At 40.0% G+C, this 15,169-nt stretch overlaps 1 protein-coding gene across 1 annotated transcript in view; it reads right to left on the bottom strand.

Annotated features, from left to right (window-relative positions):
• ARID1B (AT-rich interaction domain 1B) overlaps positions 1–15,169 on the bottom strand; it is a 514,902-nt gene that overhangs the window by 338,267 nt on the left and 161,466 nt on the right. Inside the window, 1 exon segment of the mRNA XM_029057789.2 lies at positions 2,938–3,048. Within this exon segment, the coding sequence (XP_028913622.2) occupies positions 2,938–3,048 (111 nt within the window).

Raw genomic sequence — 15,169 nt, 5'->3', positions numbered from 1 at the left:
TCAGCTTTTTCAGAACTACGGTTGCTAAAATCTCAAACTATCAAAATGAATGCATTATCCTAGGAATACAGTAGGTAGTCAAAAGTTCGATATATCTTCTAGAGGTTCTTCAGGGTTTACTTGCATGCTGGCAAAATGACCTCGAAACAAGCATTAAGGAAATCTTTATTTCTTAATGTACACACATGTTAAAAATAAGAGCTAAATAACATCACAACTTATTATTGGATGCATATATTATTCAGCGGTTATTTTTAGGACATCCACTTCAACAACCTACTTCTCAAGCAGGTCACAGCATCAGCAGATTTTAAAAACATCCCCATATAGCTTATTGCCCTGCTCAAAATAGAGTTTTGAGCAGAGGGACTCCCGTTAATTAACACTAAAAACTGGCTTGATTGACTGCTGGAGAAAATATAGATATATGTTTATTTGGTTGAATAGAGTCCTTGCAAATAAATGCCAAAATCATATACTAAAATTCCCTTCTCCACAGAACAACCTAAGGAAATTGCTTCCTCATCAGCAAGTGAAGAGTTCCTGGAATTATTGATGAAGACAACAGCGCATATATTGAAATTAAAGTATCACCAGTGCCAAAAATCTCTCAGAGCATTCTGAGATTTGAAAACAAGTCTCATTCTTAGGATTCATAATTTTGAATCCCAATTTGTATCGAAATGCAGTTAAATAATATTCAGAAAGTCCTAGAGCTGAAGTCAGGGACCAGAGATATATAAATGCACTCTCAGTGTCATCAAATCAAGGGATGATTATTCTTGGAATAACACAAAATAATTACAAATGTTAAAAAAAAAAATTGACAAATATATGTTGTTAGAAAATGCTTTTCTGACTGGTTTACCAAAGAAAGCAGCACAAATTTTAAACTAAGGAAGTAAATATTGACAGCATAGATTACTAGTTAGGAACTATGAGCAAGGAAAGGGAGATAATTCACTAGAAGGAGGCAATCAAAGACCGTTCTCATTTAAAACTTTTAAAACACTTTGTCTATGACTAAAACAGTTCATGTTCCCACTAGCTGCACTTTATATCTGACTGTCCAAAATCATTTCTGAGACCTGCAGTGTGGGAAGAGAAGAACCAAGAAAACCTCAAATAGCAAGTTCAGTAAATTAAAACAGAATTTAAAAGGCAAACACATGAGACAACACAAGATAAACAAGACTTGCAGATAAACGCAAAAAAAAAGCCACCCTACCAGACTGCCCTTTCCAGATAATTCACAAAGAGAAATAAATAAAATGGACATTCTTACTATTGGTCTGGTAAAAACGGTTAACAACCACAAATAGCCACCTGCAAGGCTGTTGTAAATACAATTTCCTGGTTCCTCTTCAAAAACGACCAAGAGAAGGAACTACCCACAATACAGAGTAAATTAAATCATAAAACACATTAGAACCCTTGCATGTCTGTAGTTTACTACTGATGCAGGGGTTTCAGTCCTGCGTAAAGGTCAATTTCAAAATTTTAAACACCACAAACAGTTTCTGAAATCTTGGCCAAGGTTTTATTTCATCAATCTGCATTCAGTAGTCCAGTCAACGGGCAGTACATTTCAAACTACTGAAAGCTCACTAAGAAAATATCCTACACTCTTAATGCAATCAAACCACTATTCTCCTGACCTCTTCAAAGGCTAACAAACTTGGTTATTTCAATGTAAATGTAATTGAAATTAATTTTTAATAAGTATAACACTTTCTTACTTAGGGCTTCAAAATTACTTGTGAATCATGCGTGGGTTCAATGAGAATTTAAACTCTACAGCCAGCACTTACCTCTTTTTCCACTCCTAAGTATAAGATGTCCAAGAGGTGAATACAGTCTTTGTTCAGCATGCTGTGTATTCATTTACAATAAATACTTCATTACCAGTGTGTGTGCAGGTTCTCATAAAACTAATATATTTAAGTTAGGATATACAACTCAAAGACTCAGGTGAAAACCATTTGGGCTTTGTAGTTATTCACAGCCTTCCAAACAATTTAGAAGTTTGTGAATCATTTCAATTGTTCTATGAACAGTGGAGGGAATTTGTTTTCACAAGACCAAGTCCACCTATAGAAAACTGATTTTTAATTATTAATTTATTAATTAGATATGATTCAAGTAGGATAAATCAAGTATGAATTAAAGTGCCCAAGGCTAGGCAGGTTTTCTAGAAGTAAAATAAATTCTGTATATTAAATAGAACCACTGAGATCTGGACTAAAACACAGTGGGGTGTTTTAGTATGTCCTTACTCTGGCTGTACTTGAAGTCAAAATGCTTGAGGGGTGGGGAAGTATATGCTTGGGGGGGAATATGGGCAAATGCAGAAGAAAATAAAACAAACAAGTCCTTCTATTCTTTAAATTCAAAATGCTAAAGAGAATTTCTTCTATGTTGATTTTTTTTCTGGCATATCCTCACCAACTTGAAATTTTTTTAATGACCATAAACTGATATTATATATTTATATATGTATAAATATATACATATATAATATTCACATATATACATATGTCTGCATGTATATATTTATGTATGTATAAATATATACATGCATATATATAATATTCACACATATACATATGTCTGTATGTATGAAAAGTTCCACGTAGCACAAAACCACAGAAAATCTGAATTTGGCAAAAGCATACATAAAATGACCTACTTAATAATTGCTATCAATAATGGATTTATTTATAACTGAAATAATTGCCTGTAAGATTTCCTTTACAAAGCAAAATTATCCTAGAACTGCTGGTTCACTGCTTACGTCAGGTTCTAACAGTGCATTATAAAAATGAATATTCTACAAAATGTAGCAAAAAAAAATGAATAATGATAAAGACACAATAGAGCAAGGGTCAATTTTATATTAATGTATTATATTTCTAAGACAGGCTCATAAAGTCTTACTGGTAAACTTGATGGTCTTTCTTGTTGGATTAGGCTCAAGTCGTCATGATTAGGCTTTCCTGGAGTCATAGGGGGTTGAGATCTGGTTCCATAGCCTTCCTGAGACATGTCCTGAACAAATGCAGAATCAGAAATATCCATCAGTTCCTCACACAGGCTAGACCAGTCAGTAGATAAATTAGGAAGAAAGCTATATCAAAATGAACAAACTTTATTCTTGAACCAATGGAAATTAAGACTGCAAAACCCAAGTGGGACATAGACTGTGTCCAATCTGATTAGCTTGTATCTATCCCAGTGCTTAATACGGTCCCTGACCCACAGTAAGTGCCTAACAATTACCATTTAAAAAACCCTCAGCAACTAAGAGGTGTGTCACTTTTTAAAGAAATACACACGTGGCTTATCAACCAGAAAAAAAAAGATGATAAAATTTAATATAAGCACAAATAAAGTTGAAGGCATTCTTTATTTCCTTAAAGTGTTTTGTGAGGTAATAATAATAATAATGATAATAATGGTATTGGTTAAGCACTTCCTCTGTGCCATGCACTGTTCTAAATGCTGGGGTAGATACAAGGTAATCAGGTTGTCCCACATGGAGCTCACAGTCTTAATCCCCATTTTACAGATGAGGGAACTGAAGCACAGAGTAGTTAAGTGACTTGCCCAAGGTCAAACAGCAGACAAGTGGCAGAGCCAGGATTAGAACCCATGACCTCTGACTCCCAAGCCCAGGCTCTTTCCACTAAGCCATGTTGCTTCTACAGCTAAGTGGGGAAGGAGTAGAAGAGTTGAAGAAGTAGTTCTGAAATAAATTTGTTGAGGAGGTTTATAAGCATATATCTTCTCATTAAATGTTAAACCAATTTATATCGGGTATTATCTCTTCTGAAAATGTTAAAGTAACTGACAACTGTCAACAGGCTTTGCCGACTACTTGGTCTTCTTTTCCCCATCCACCACCAATATAAATGTTTACTAATCATCGAAGCAGCGTCGCTTAGTGGCAAGAGCACGGGCTTGGGAGTCAGAGGACGTGGGTTCCAATACCTGCTCTGTCGTTTGTCTGCTGTGTGACTTTGGGCAAGCCACATAACTTCTCTGTGCCTCAGTTACCTCATCTGTAAAATGGGGATTAAGACGTGATCCGTCTTAATCAGGACAACCTGATTACCCTGTATCTACTCCAGCACTTAGAACAGTCCTTGGTACATAGTAAGCGCATAACAAATATCATTATTATTATTAAGCACTCGATGACCAGAACAATGGAAAGGGCATATTAAGAAAATACATACAACCCCATCATATGCATATAAGCTACATATATTAGCAAAGAACCACTGTTAAACCTGCACTCTAAGAGAAGCTTATCAAAAAAAAAAACCTTATATGTTGCCAAACATTATACCAAAGACAACTTTCTAGTTTCAGCACACTGCCAAAACAATAATAAAAAGTCATACCGAAAAAACTGCTTTATATATCAAGTGCAAAAGTACCTGTCCATTACAAATCTGGAAGGGCAGATTTGAGAACCAGGCTCAAGAACTACACTTTCGCTTCGTTTAATCACCACCCAACATGGAGTCAAGGAGAAAGACAGAATGTGGAACACTTATTACAGCATGTCTAACTGGCACAGAAAGTTGAAGAACGAGTTTTCGAATGTGGAGAAAAGGGAAAAGAAAATATCACACCTTAAATGGTTTGTTTGCCCCATTTCCTCCCAATGTGCTTAACCGATTCCTATTTTATAAGCATTTTCAATTCTCTTTTCTAATTATCGTACTTTAAATCAACTATTTATCAAATGCAAATTTATGGAAAACTACTTCTGTCCTACGCCATCTCTTTCACATTCTGTACACACACTTTATGTTACACCACTTCTTAAAAAAGATGCGAGTAAGAGCCAAGAATCTTTGGTCCAATAGCTGCCGCTGCCAGTATTCTCATCTCACAAACCAGTAACTGGCCAAAATTAAGGGCAACTGGTTTTTTCCTTGGTTCTGAAATTGGGGAAGGAGGACTAACTGGAATCCAATAATTTTATATTCAACATCTTTCATCTCTTTTGGAGAATGGGTGAACACGAGGAAAAAAAAAGGGAGACTGAAAAACTAAACTGCATTTTGAAAACTAACCCTTTCCCCTCGTCTCCAAAGGAAATCCCAGTAGTCGGTGGTTTTAGTTCCCTAACAATAATAAGGTCACCTATCAGTAAGCACATGCCAAATAAAATCAAGGGACACTTAAAAGGCCAGCCCTTCAATCTGGTTGCCAGCAGAGGGTAACAATTAGGCTTAAGGGTGACAAAAGCTGATGGCTGAATGATTATTATCCACTCTGACCCTCTTTCCCCCTCCCTCTTCTAGACTTCCACTTGTCACACAGCTCTCCTGCTGTGTACACCAGCAGGTTCCCGTGGATTAACAGCCAGGGTTTAAAATCAACACAGGGCACAAGGCCTCCATTCAGCAGCCTTCACCCTGCTACAAAAGAACATGAAGGTGCGGGACAGCTTCACAATAGGCAAACAAATGAGCAAACCTCTATTTTCCTCTTTATTGGAAAACACACACACACACACACACACACACACTCTCACAGTTTGTTGTAGTCACTGCACAGGCTTCTGTAATAAACTTGTTAGAAAAGAGTGGCAACAGCAGGTTTGCCTGGGTGTTCCAATCTTTTCATTCCTTTTTAATTTGCTTTTCAACAAGGACAAGTCTAGCTTCCTAAAAAGAAAGTCGAGCGGGAACCTTATGAGTGGGAACTATATAGATTTCCAATTGATATGCTGCCCTCTCAGAAAAATCAAATTCCTCCGAATTCTAATAGTTGGATTAAAAAAGGCATAAAAAAATATTCCTGGTACATGACGGGGGTAAATTTCAAAATAATAACCTTTCTCTAAAATAAAATCAGTGTTCTTGCCAATATGCATTTAGAAGGCTAAAAATAATAATAGTAATAATAATAATGATGATGACATGTGCTAATAAGTACATTATGCCAAGTACTGTACTAAGCAATGGGGTAAATACAAGACAATCAGGTGGACAGACTTCCTACCTCTGGACTCGGGGTTCACAGGCTTAGTAGGAGAGGGAACAAGTATTCAATCCCCATCTTACAGTTGAAGAAATTGAGGCACAGACACATTGACTTGCCCAAGGTCACCCAGCAGACAAGTGGTAGAGTGTTCTGCAAGGAGTTCTGAAAAGTAATACCTCAACATAGGCGATAAGGACTGAAGTAAACCCCGAGGCAACTGCCTTCTAGGTCATAGTGCTGTGGACCAGCTTTGCCACTAATACGTGGTCACTTGGGCTGTAAACGAATTCTGTACACAACAACCTGAATGTCATCTGTGCAAGGTGATTATGACAGCATTTGTTAAGCACATACTATGTGTCAAGCACTGTTCTAAGAACTGGGGGAAACACAAGCTAATCAGGTTGAACACCATCCATGACCCATATGGGGCTCACAGCAATAATCACCATTTTAGAGATGAGGTAACTGAAATACAGTGAAATTAAGTGACTTGCCTAAGGTCACACAGCCAAAAAATAGCAGAGCTGGGATTACAACCCTTCTGACTCCCAGGCCCTACTGTTATCCACTAGGTCAAGCTGCTTCTCATCCCTGCACACAATCTCTCACTCAATGTACTCCATGAGCCCCAGTGGGAATATGCCTGGCAGCAAGGAGAGTGTGAGAAGTTTCAAGCAGCATATCTTTTCCTTTATTCATTCATTCAATAGTATTTCATTCAATAGTATTTATTGAGCGCTTACTATGTGCAGAGCACTGTACTAAGCGCTTGGGATGAACAAGTCGGCAACAGATAGAGACAGTCCCTGCCGTTTGACGGGCTTACAGTCTAATCGGGGGAGACGGACAGACAAGAACAATGGCACTAAACAGCGTCAAGGGGAAGAACATCTCGTAAAAACAATGGCAACTAAATAGAATCGAGGCGATGTACAATTCATTAACAAAATAAATAGGGTAACGAAAATATATACAGTTGAGCGGACGAGTACAGTGCTGTGGGGATGGGAAGGGAGAGGTGGAGGAGCAGAGGGAAAAGGGGAAAATGAGGCTTTAGCTGTGGAGAGGTAAAGGGAGGATGGCAGAGGGAGTAGAGGGGGAAGAGGAGCTCAGTCTGGGAACGCCTCTTGGAGGAGGTGATTTTTAAGTAAGGTTTTGAAGAGGGAAAGAGAATCAGTTTGGCGGAGGTGAGGAGGGAGGGCGTTCCAGGACCGCGGGAGGACGTGACCCAGGGGTCGACGGCGGGATAGGCGAGACCGAGGGACGGCGAGGAGGTGGGCGGCAGAGGAGCGGAGCGTGCGGGGTGGGCGGTAGAAAGAGAGAAGGGAGGAGAGGTAGGAAGGGGCAAGGTGATGGAGAGCCTTGAAGCCTAGAGTGAGGAACCTTTACACAGGTTCATAGTCCTGAAGTCTCTGGAGCAAGGTTCATCTGATACTTGGGTTTTTTTTTAAATGGCATTTGATAAGCACTCACCCTGTGCCATGCACTGTACTAAGTGCTGGGATAAATACAGGCTAATCTGGTTGGACACAGTCCATGTCCCACATGGGGCTCACAGTCTTAATCCCCATTTTACAGATGAGGTAATTGAGGCAAAAAGGTGAAGAGAAGTGACTTGCTCAAGGTTACACAGCTGACAAGTGGCGGAGCCAGAATTAGAACTAGAGTCCTTCTGACTCTCAAGTAAGTGCTCTATCCCCTAGGCAATGATGCTTTGCCAGATGATTCCACCTTCTTTCTCATAATCATCGCCATAACTGAAGTAGGATTCACCATTTGTCTGCTGTGTGACCTTAGGCATGTCACTTCACTCCTTTGTTCCTCAGTTACCTCGTCAGTAAAATGGGGACTAAGACTGTGAGCCCATGTGGAACAAGGACTGTGTCCAACCTGATTAGTCTGTATCTACCCCAGCGCTTAATACAGTGTCATAATGTTGTATTGTACTCTCCCAAGTACTTAGTACAGTGCTCTGCTCACAATAAGTGCTCAATAAATATGATTAACTGTTTGGCACATAGTAAGCACTTAAATACCATTCCATAAAAAAGACATGAATAAAAGATTATTACTGATAATGTGACAACAAAATGCCACCAAATACTACAGTTTGTGCTTTCACTTTCAGTTTTTACACTGCAACATTTTAAGTCTCATAGTGTTTTCATCACCTCACCCACAAAGTTGTAACCACCGATGACAACCTTACGAACCATACTTACACATTTTATGAATCAAAGGAAAAAGTTTCTCATCAAAGGTGGAGGAGCATACGTAAATGAGCATGCCAAAAATTTCCACATACGCAAATCTTTCTGTTCTGGGCAGAAGTTCAGATTCCCAGTGGGGAACTGAGACAGAACCATTTAAAGAAAAAAACTTCAAGTGATCAAAGGATTCATTTTTAGGAAACACCGAGGCATCTCACTGTTTTCGTGAGGGTCAGAGTTGAGCATAGGGCTAACATGACAGACTCACTAGTCTTTCAAAGAATTACCAAATGCACAGGTTGTGAGAAAGCTAAGCAGTGTCAATGCATGCCCTCGGATGCCCGACACCATCAGACCGCCAAAAGAAGAACGCCATAGCCCAGGATGAGCTCTGATTGCACCACCCTGGTACTTTGCACCCATTAGTTGCATCATATAAGCTCACAATCCTCCCACCCAGCCAACACTGGGGCCTACATTCCTGACTCCCTCCATAAGGGAGCTGGAGGAACTGAAGCACTGGCAGCATAATTCTGCCAAATTTAACACACTTGTTAAGGCTATGGCTGTGACAGCAGGACACAGTATAACCTGGGTGGTATGGTGCAAGTTGTGTGTCTTCCCTTTTTCTAATCAGTTTGGACACAGGCCCTGTCCTGCATGGGTCTCGTAGTTTCAGGAAGAGGGAGAACAGGTATTTAATCTCCATTTTACAGTTGAGGAAAATGAGGCCCATGGTCACAGAGCAAGCATTTGGCAGAGCAGGAATCAGAACCCATATCCTCTGACTTCCAAGCCCAAGCTCTTGCCTTAGTTGCAAGGGTTTATTGCTTATTGTTTATTGTTATATTGTATTCTCCCAAGCACTTAGGGCTGTGCTCTGCATGCCGTCAATGAATATGACTGAATGAATAGGACAGGCTGCTTCTCATGTACCTATCTTCATGTATTAAATCCCTTCTCATTTGTCGGTTGCCAACCTCCCAGTCCCCCATTTCAGACTGACCCCACGTGAGGGCCAAAGACTGAGTGTGGTCTACCCGTTACTGTTATGTCTAGTAGTGTTTTATGCACAGTAAGTGTTTACACACCACTGAATGACGCCTTTTATTCAGTTGAGTCATAACTTGAGTAAAATTTTTCAATCACAGGACCCTTAACGAAGGGTGCTATTCCTATTTGATTGATGAATATGTAAATTAGGTTTGGAGAAATTCTAAAAGATATAAGGTGATCTAGTCTGGAATTTAAATTGGGTGGCTGTCTGGTCAACCACCAAATGACCCCTACACACGCAGAGCAAGAGGGCAGCCGGTTGGTCGATTCAAGAGTGACACAAGATTAGGAAACTGGATAAACGGGTTTGTAGGCTGAGTTCGTTTATCTCCCTACCTACCTCTGGGGCAGCAGCAGGTGTAATCGGGAAGTAGGTGTGTTAAAATAACCATCAAATTATTTCTACGTGGAGGCAACGGGCTAAATGGTCTAAGGGGTAAAGAATGTCATCCCAATCGCTGCTGCCAAACCATGATTCTAGATTAGGTGTGGGGAAAAAGAAGGCTCACAGGTCAACCCACAGGGGCAGGAGATGCAGCCAGAGGCTCTCCCGGGGTGGCTTAGAACCTGCCACTGGGGCGACCAGCGCCATCCATGCACCCCAAGTACCAGAGTGGGAGATGAAAACTGGGGCGGGTTGGGGGAGGAAGAAGGGAGAGGTACCCTTTTGGGAGTTGTTAAATGCACCTATGACAGGCTCAGAGCCAACTGGGAACTACTTGGGGAGAATTATAGATACTTTTGCCTCTCAAAGCACACTTCACTTCCCTCTGCTCTACAAGGTGATGATGGAAGAGGTTTCTGTGCCGATGTTTGAGGTTTGGAAAAGTGAACCTGCCTGGACAGAATTACAGGTCCTTTGGCATCTCAAAGCAAACTTCACTCTGCTTTGAGAAGCCGCACAGTGTAGTGGATAAAGTACTGGCCTGGGATTAGAACCCATGATGTACTTAAGTACATCATGGGTTCTAATCCCAGCTCCGCCACTTGTTGGATAAATCACTCCACTTGTCTGTGCTTCAGTTACCTCAACTGTAAACTGGAGATTGAGACTGAGAACCCCACGTAGAACAGGGACCGTGTACAACTTGATTTGCTTGTATCCACCACAGAGCTTTGTATAGTGCTTGGCACATAGCAAGCAAAACACTATTATTATTATTATTATTATTATCTCCCTCTGCTTCTGTGCCCCATGTGTGAGGTTTGGAAAAGCCACTGTCCAAGTCACTGTTCCCTCCTAGTCAATAGACACACATCTCCACCCTCATCTAGATTTCACTTTCATTAACCTTATCTCCTACAGTATGCCATAGCACACTTTCCTAACAGGAGTAACTTTATTCCTTTTCTCTTTCCCATGTCCCATCCAGCCTCTAGACTCCATGCCACAAGCCCCTACTTCTAGGAGAGATAATGAAGCTGTTCAAAGACAGGATTTGTAAGGATAAGAACGGGAAACAGGAATAAAGAATTGTGGCTTTACCAAAGCACTGTAGCTGCATGTGGGGAGGGAGAAAAAACCAAAAACTTCACTGCACTAGAATATATTCCCTAAGTGAAAGAACTCATTAAAACAGAATAATACTTTTATAGATTATCAATTGATATTTTTAGGTATAATAAAGTTCATTCATGAGATTGTAAATATTCTAGTAGGTATAAAAATACAAAGAAGAAAATGAATTATAAAGGCTCTCAGAAAGTAATTTTAATAACACAGCGACTGGGGAAGATCACTATCATACTGGAATTTGAGCATCTCGCAATTCAAGACATTTTTAAACCAATTTTTTAGAAATAATTAGCAGTTCGAATAATTGCTATAGAATAAACAGCCTAATGGCATGGTAACATGAAATCACTCATTTCTAGTAATTCCCTTGTCTTACATTTTAAAATTCATTTTTAAACAAAACCAAGTCACTTAATTGCTCATACTCTGGGTGCTTGGATTTTGTTTTTTTCTTAAAGTCTTATTCCACTGAACTCCCAAATAAGTCACAGAAAAGTGGCCATTGTGATGAACAGCATCATTAACAAGAAATATTAATCACTCTAAAAACATGTGCCATGCAAATCAGGACAGAGATGCCCCCTAGGTTCTATGAGCCACTTCATATGGGACAGTAGTAGCAGTACTAATAGCATTTATAAAGTGCTTAGTATATGCAGAGCACTGTATTAAGTGCTGAGAATGAAAATATAGGTGGGAATTAGACAAGAAGCTCACAATCTAAACACATAAATGGGGAGAAGGCCTGCAGGTATTAAATAGGAGTCTTCTGACTCCCAGGCCCATGGCTCTATCCAGCAGGCCATGCTGCTTCAAATATGCTGCAGGTCTACTCAAGAAAAAAATTAGGTGGCTACTCTCTGCCCAATCAGAGTTTTTAATAAACTGTAAGTTATCAATGCATTTTTGACAATACAAGAAGTGACTATCAATTCAAATACTTCAGGTATAGGCTCCACTTTTAAAGAAAATCAAAACTTCTATATCACAGGCTACTTCAGTATCATCTGGTGATTTCACTACGATCTTTAACACTAAGATTTTCCTGAAGATAATGAAAGCCATATGATCTGTCAATCAATAGTACTTCTGAGCACAATACTACGTTTTTGGGAGAATACAGGAGGTTAAAAAATATATAACCCAGCACTCAAGTATTTTTCAATATAATGGGGGAGAGAGATAAAAAATAACCTAGAGATTGGGGAGGGGAAACAGAAATATGAATAAATATCACTTAAGTGACAGATCACATAAAATTATTATTACTATTAATAATTAATAACAAATAAATTAATGTTATTAATAACATATAAGTGATGGGGTGGATACAAGCAAATCGGGTTGCACACAGTCCCTGTTTTACAAGGGACTCACAATCTTAATCTCCATTTTACAGATGAGATTACAAATACAAATGGTATTTGTTAAGCACTCACTATGTGCCAGTCACTATATTAAGTGCTGGGATAGATATGAGATAATTGGGTTGACCTCAATCCCTTACGGCTCACAATCTTAATCCCCATTTTACAGATGAGGTAACTGAGGCATAGAAGTGAACTGACTTGCCGAGTTCATAAAGCATTTGAGTGGCAGGGCTTGTCCTCTGACTCCCAGGCCCATTTCTTTCCTCTAGGCCACTTCTTCTTGAAATCCCTCTAGATACTGAGGGCAGAGAGGATGTCTACCAATTCTATTAAACTCTCTCAGGCACTCAGTACAGTGCTCTGCACACAGTAAAAAGATCAATATTTATAAAAATGCCTCAGGTAGTTGTGCACAAATGTTTAGGTAGCAATTAGGCGGCTATAACCTAAAGGGGAAAAATAACTGAGGAAAGCCTTCTGGAGGAGAATATGGGATTTCAGAAGGTCTTTGAAAATGGGGAGAGCTGTGATCTGGCAGAGTTAAGGGGGAGTGTGGGTGGGTAGCTCCAGGCATAGGGTGGGGGAGGAGAAAAGGGACAGGAGAGCAGGAGAAAGTGTCACGGACAGGAGAATTGATAATCAGGTAGCATGGGAAGTTGAGCTGGGGAGGCATGAGCTATATTTTAATTCTCCTAACTGTGCATGTCCTTACTCTAAAAAATTACATTTCCAATATCTGGTCTTATAAATACAAATAAAGCTAAAATGGTACCTTACACACTGCATCTCCTTAAGAAATTCTAGTGGTTGCCCATCCACCCCCGCATCCAACAAAACTCACCATTGGCTTTAAAGCACCTAATCACCATGCCCCATCCTACCTCACATCGCTACTCTCCTACTACAACCCAGCCCGCACACTTGGTTCTTCTTATGCTAACCTTCTCACTGAACCTCGATCTCTTCTACCATGCTGCCGACCTATTGTTCACAACCTACCTCTGGCCTGGAACATCCTCCCTCCTATCAGACAGATAATTGCTCTCCCCCACTTCAAAACCTTATTTGAAGGTGCATCTCCTCAAAAAAGCCTTCCCTGACTAAGCCCTCCTCTCATTCTCCCATGCCCTTCTGAGCTGCTCTTACTTGCTCCATTATTCATCCTTCCTCGCATCCCCAGAGCATGCATGTATATATCTGTATATATCTGTAATTTATTTATTTATTTTTATTAATGTTTGTCTCCCCCTCTAGACTGTGAGTTCGTTATGGGCAGGAATGTGTCTGTTTTTCCATTATATTGTACTCTCCCAAGCGCTTAGTATAGTGCTTTGCTCACAGTAAACGCTCAATAAATATGATTGAATGAATCAATCAATCTCTGTTCACTGATGGGGGCAATGTTTAACTCAAGTCTATGACCCAATTAATCCTCCTAGACTGAAAGCTCTTTGTGGGCAGGGAATGAGTCTACCAACTCTGTTACACTGTTCTCTCCCAAGGGCTAAGTACAGTGGTCTGCACAAAGTAGACACTCAATTAATGCCATAAATTTAATCAATGGTATATATCATATGTACTGAGCACTTACTCTGAGCAGAGCACTGTACTAAGCACTCAGGAGAGTACAATAACACACAGTAGGATGATGTGTTCCCTGCTCAATGAGCTTACAGTCTAGAGGATGAGCTTATTGAGTGCCTACTATTTGCAGAGCACTGTACTAAGTGCTTGGGAGCGTACAATTCAATAGAGTTGGTAGCCACGGTCCCTGCCCACAAATACTTTAACAGTTTGGTTGGGGAGATGACAATAAACTGCAGATAGAGGAAGCAAAAGAGGATAAGGATATGTAAGTGCTCTACCACTGAGAAAAAATGCTGTGCTCAAATCACCACCACTTTGGAGGAGAGAAAAATAAATTTTTAAGTAAGTGTATTCCCACTAAGGCAGGACTTGGCATGCTGCTTTCAGGTGTTTTCTGGCAATCTGAATAGCATGTGTGTGCATCTCAGTGGTACTGACAGCAAATTCCTCCCCATATCACAAGCCATCAGCTAGAGTCTCTCTGAAGCACAGTGCTTCCTCACATAAATGAGGTTGTAGCAGTGCCCCAAGCTTACAGTAAGGATAAAACCCTGAAGGGAGCTTAAAGAATAAAGAGAAAAGCTGCACTAAAAGCAGCTGCTTCCTCTAGGCTAATCAAGTTGGGTACCTAACGGTTGCTACTTCCTCACTCAAGACTGGGAAATGCTTATTACAATTTTCTCAAGAGCTCCTTCTTTAGTTAACTGAGCACAGGAAGAAGAGGAGCCTGGGACAGAGCTAGCTAAAATTGGATATCTTAGAAGCTAGAGAAGAACTACAAAATATTAACAGGGAACAATGTTTACTCTAAAGCAGTTATGTTTCCTATCTCCAATATATTTTGACTTCTAATAAAGCCATTAGAGTGAATCACAGTCCAGACTGGAATGCTTTCTTCTTCTTCTTATTATTATTATTATTATTATATTAAGTGCTAAGTGTCAAGCATTGTTCTAAGCCCTGAGGTGAATACAAGTTATATGAGGTTCACAATCTAAATAGGAGGGAGACCAGGAACTGAATCCTCATTTTACAGAAGAGGAAACTGAGGCACGGAGAAGGTAAGTGTCCCTCCCAATATAACGAGGGAACTCATCCACTAATTCTGTTGTATTGTACTTCCCAAGTGCTTAGGACAGGGCTCTGCACATAGAAAGTGCTCAATAAATACCGAATGACTGATCACACAGCTTCAATTGGCAGAGCTGGGATTAAAAGCCAGGTCTTCTGACTCCCAAGCCCATGTTCCTTCCTTTATGCGACGCTACTCCTCTGATGCTTATTATTGATGCAATCCATTACTATAGCTGTCATTATCAGCTATCTCAACCTAGAACGTGTATAACGAGCAGTGTTTTGCCATGGATGGGGCAGGTCTTTCCATGAACTAATAAACAACTGAACCATAGTTTAACTTAATTTTC

This window comes from Ornithorhynchus anatinus, chromosome 2, assembly GCF_004115215.2.
Source record: "Ornithorhynchus anatinus isolate Pmale09 chromosome 2, mOrnAna1.pri.v4, whole genome shotgun sequence".
Classification (NCBI taxonomy): Eukaryota; Metazoa; Chordata; class Mammalia; order Monotremata; family Ornithorhynchidae; genus Ornithorhynchus; species Ornithorhynchus anatinus.
Note: the sequence above shows the minus strand (reverse complement) of the source record. Positions and strands in the feature narration are given on the sequence as shown.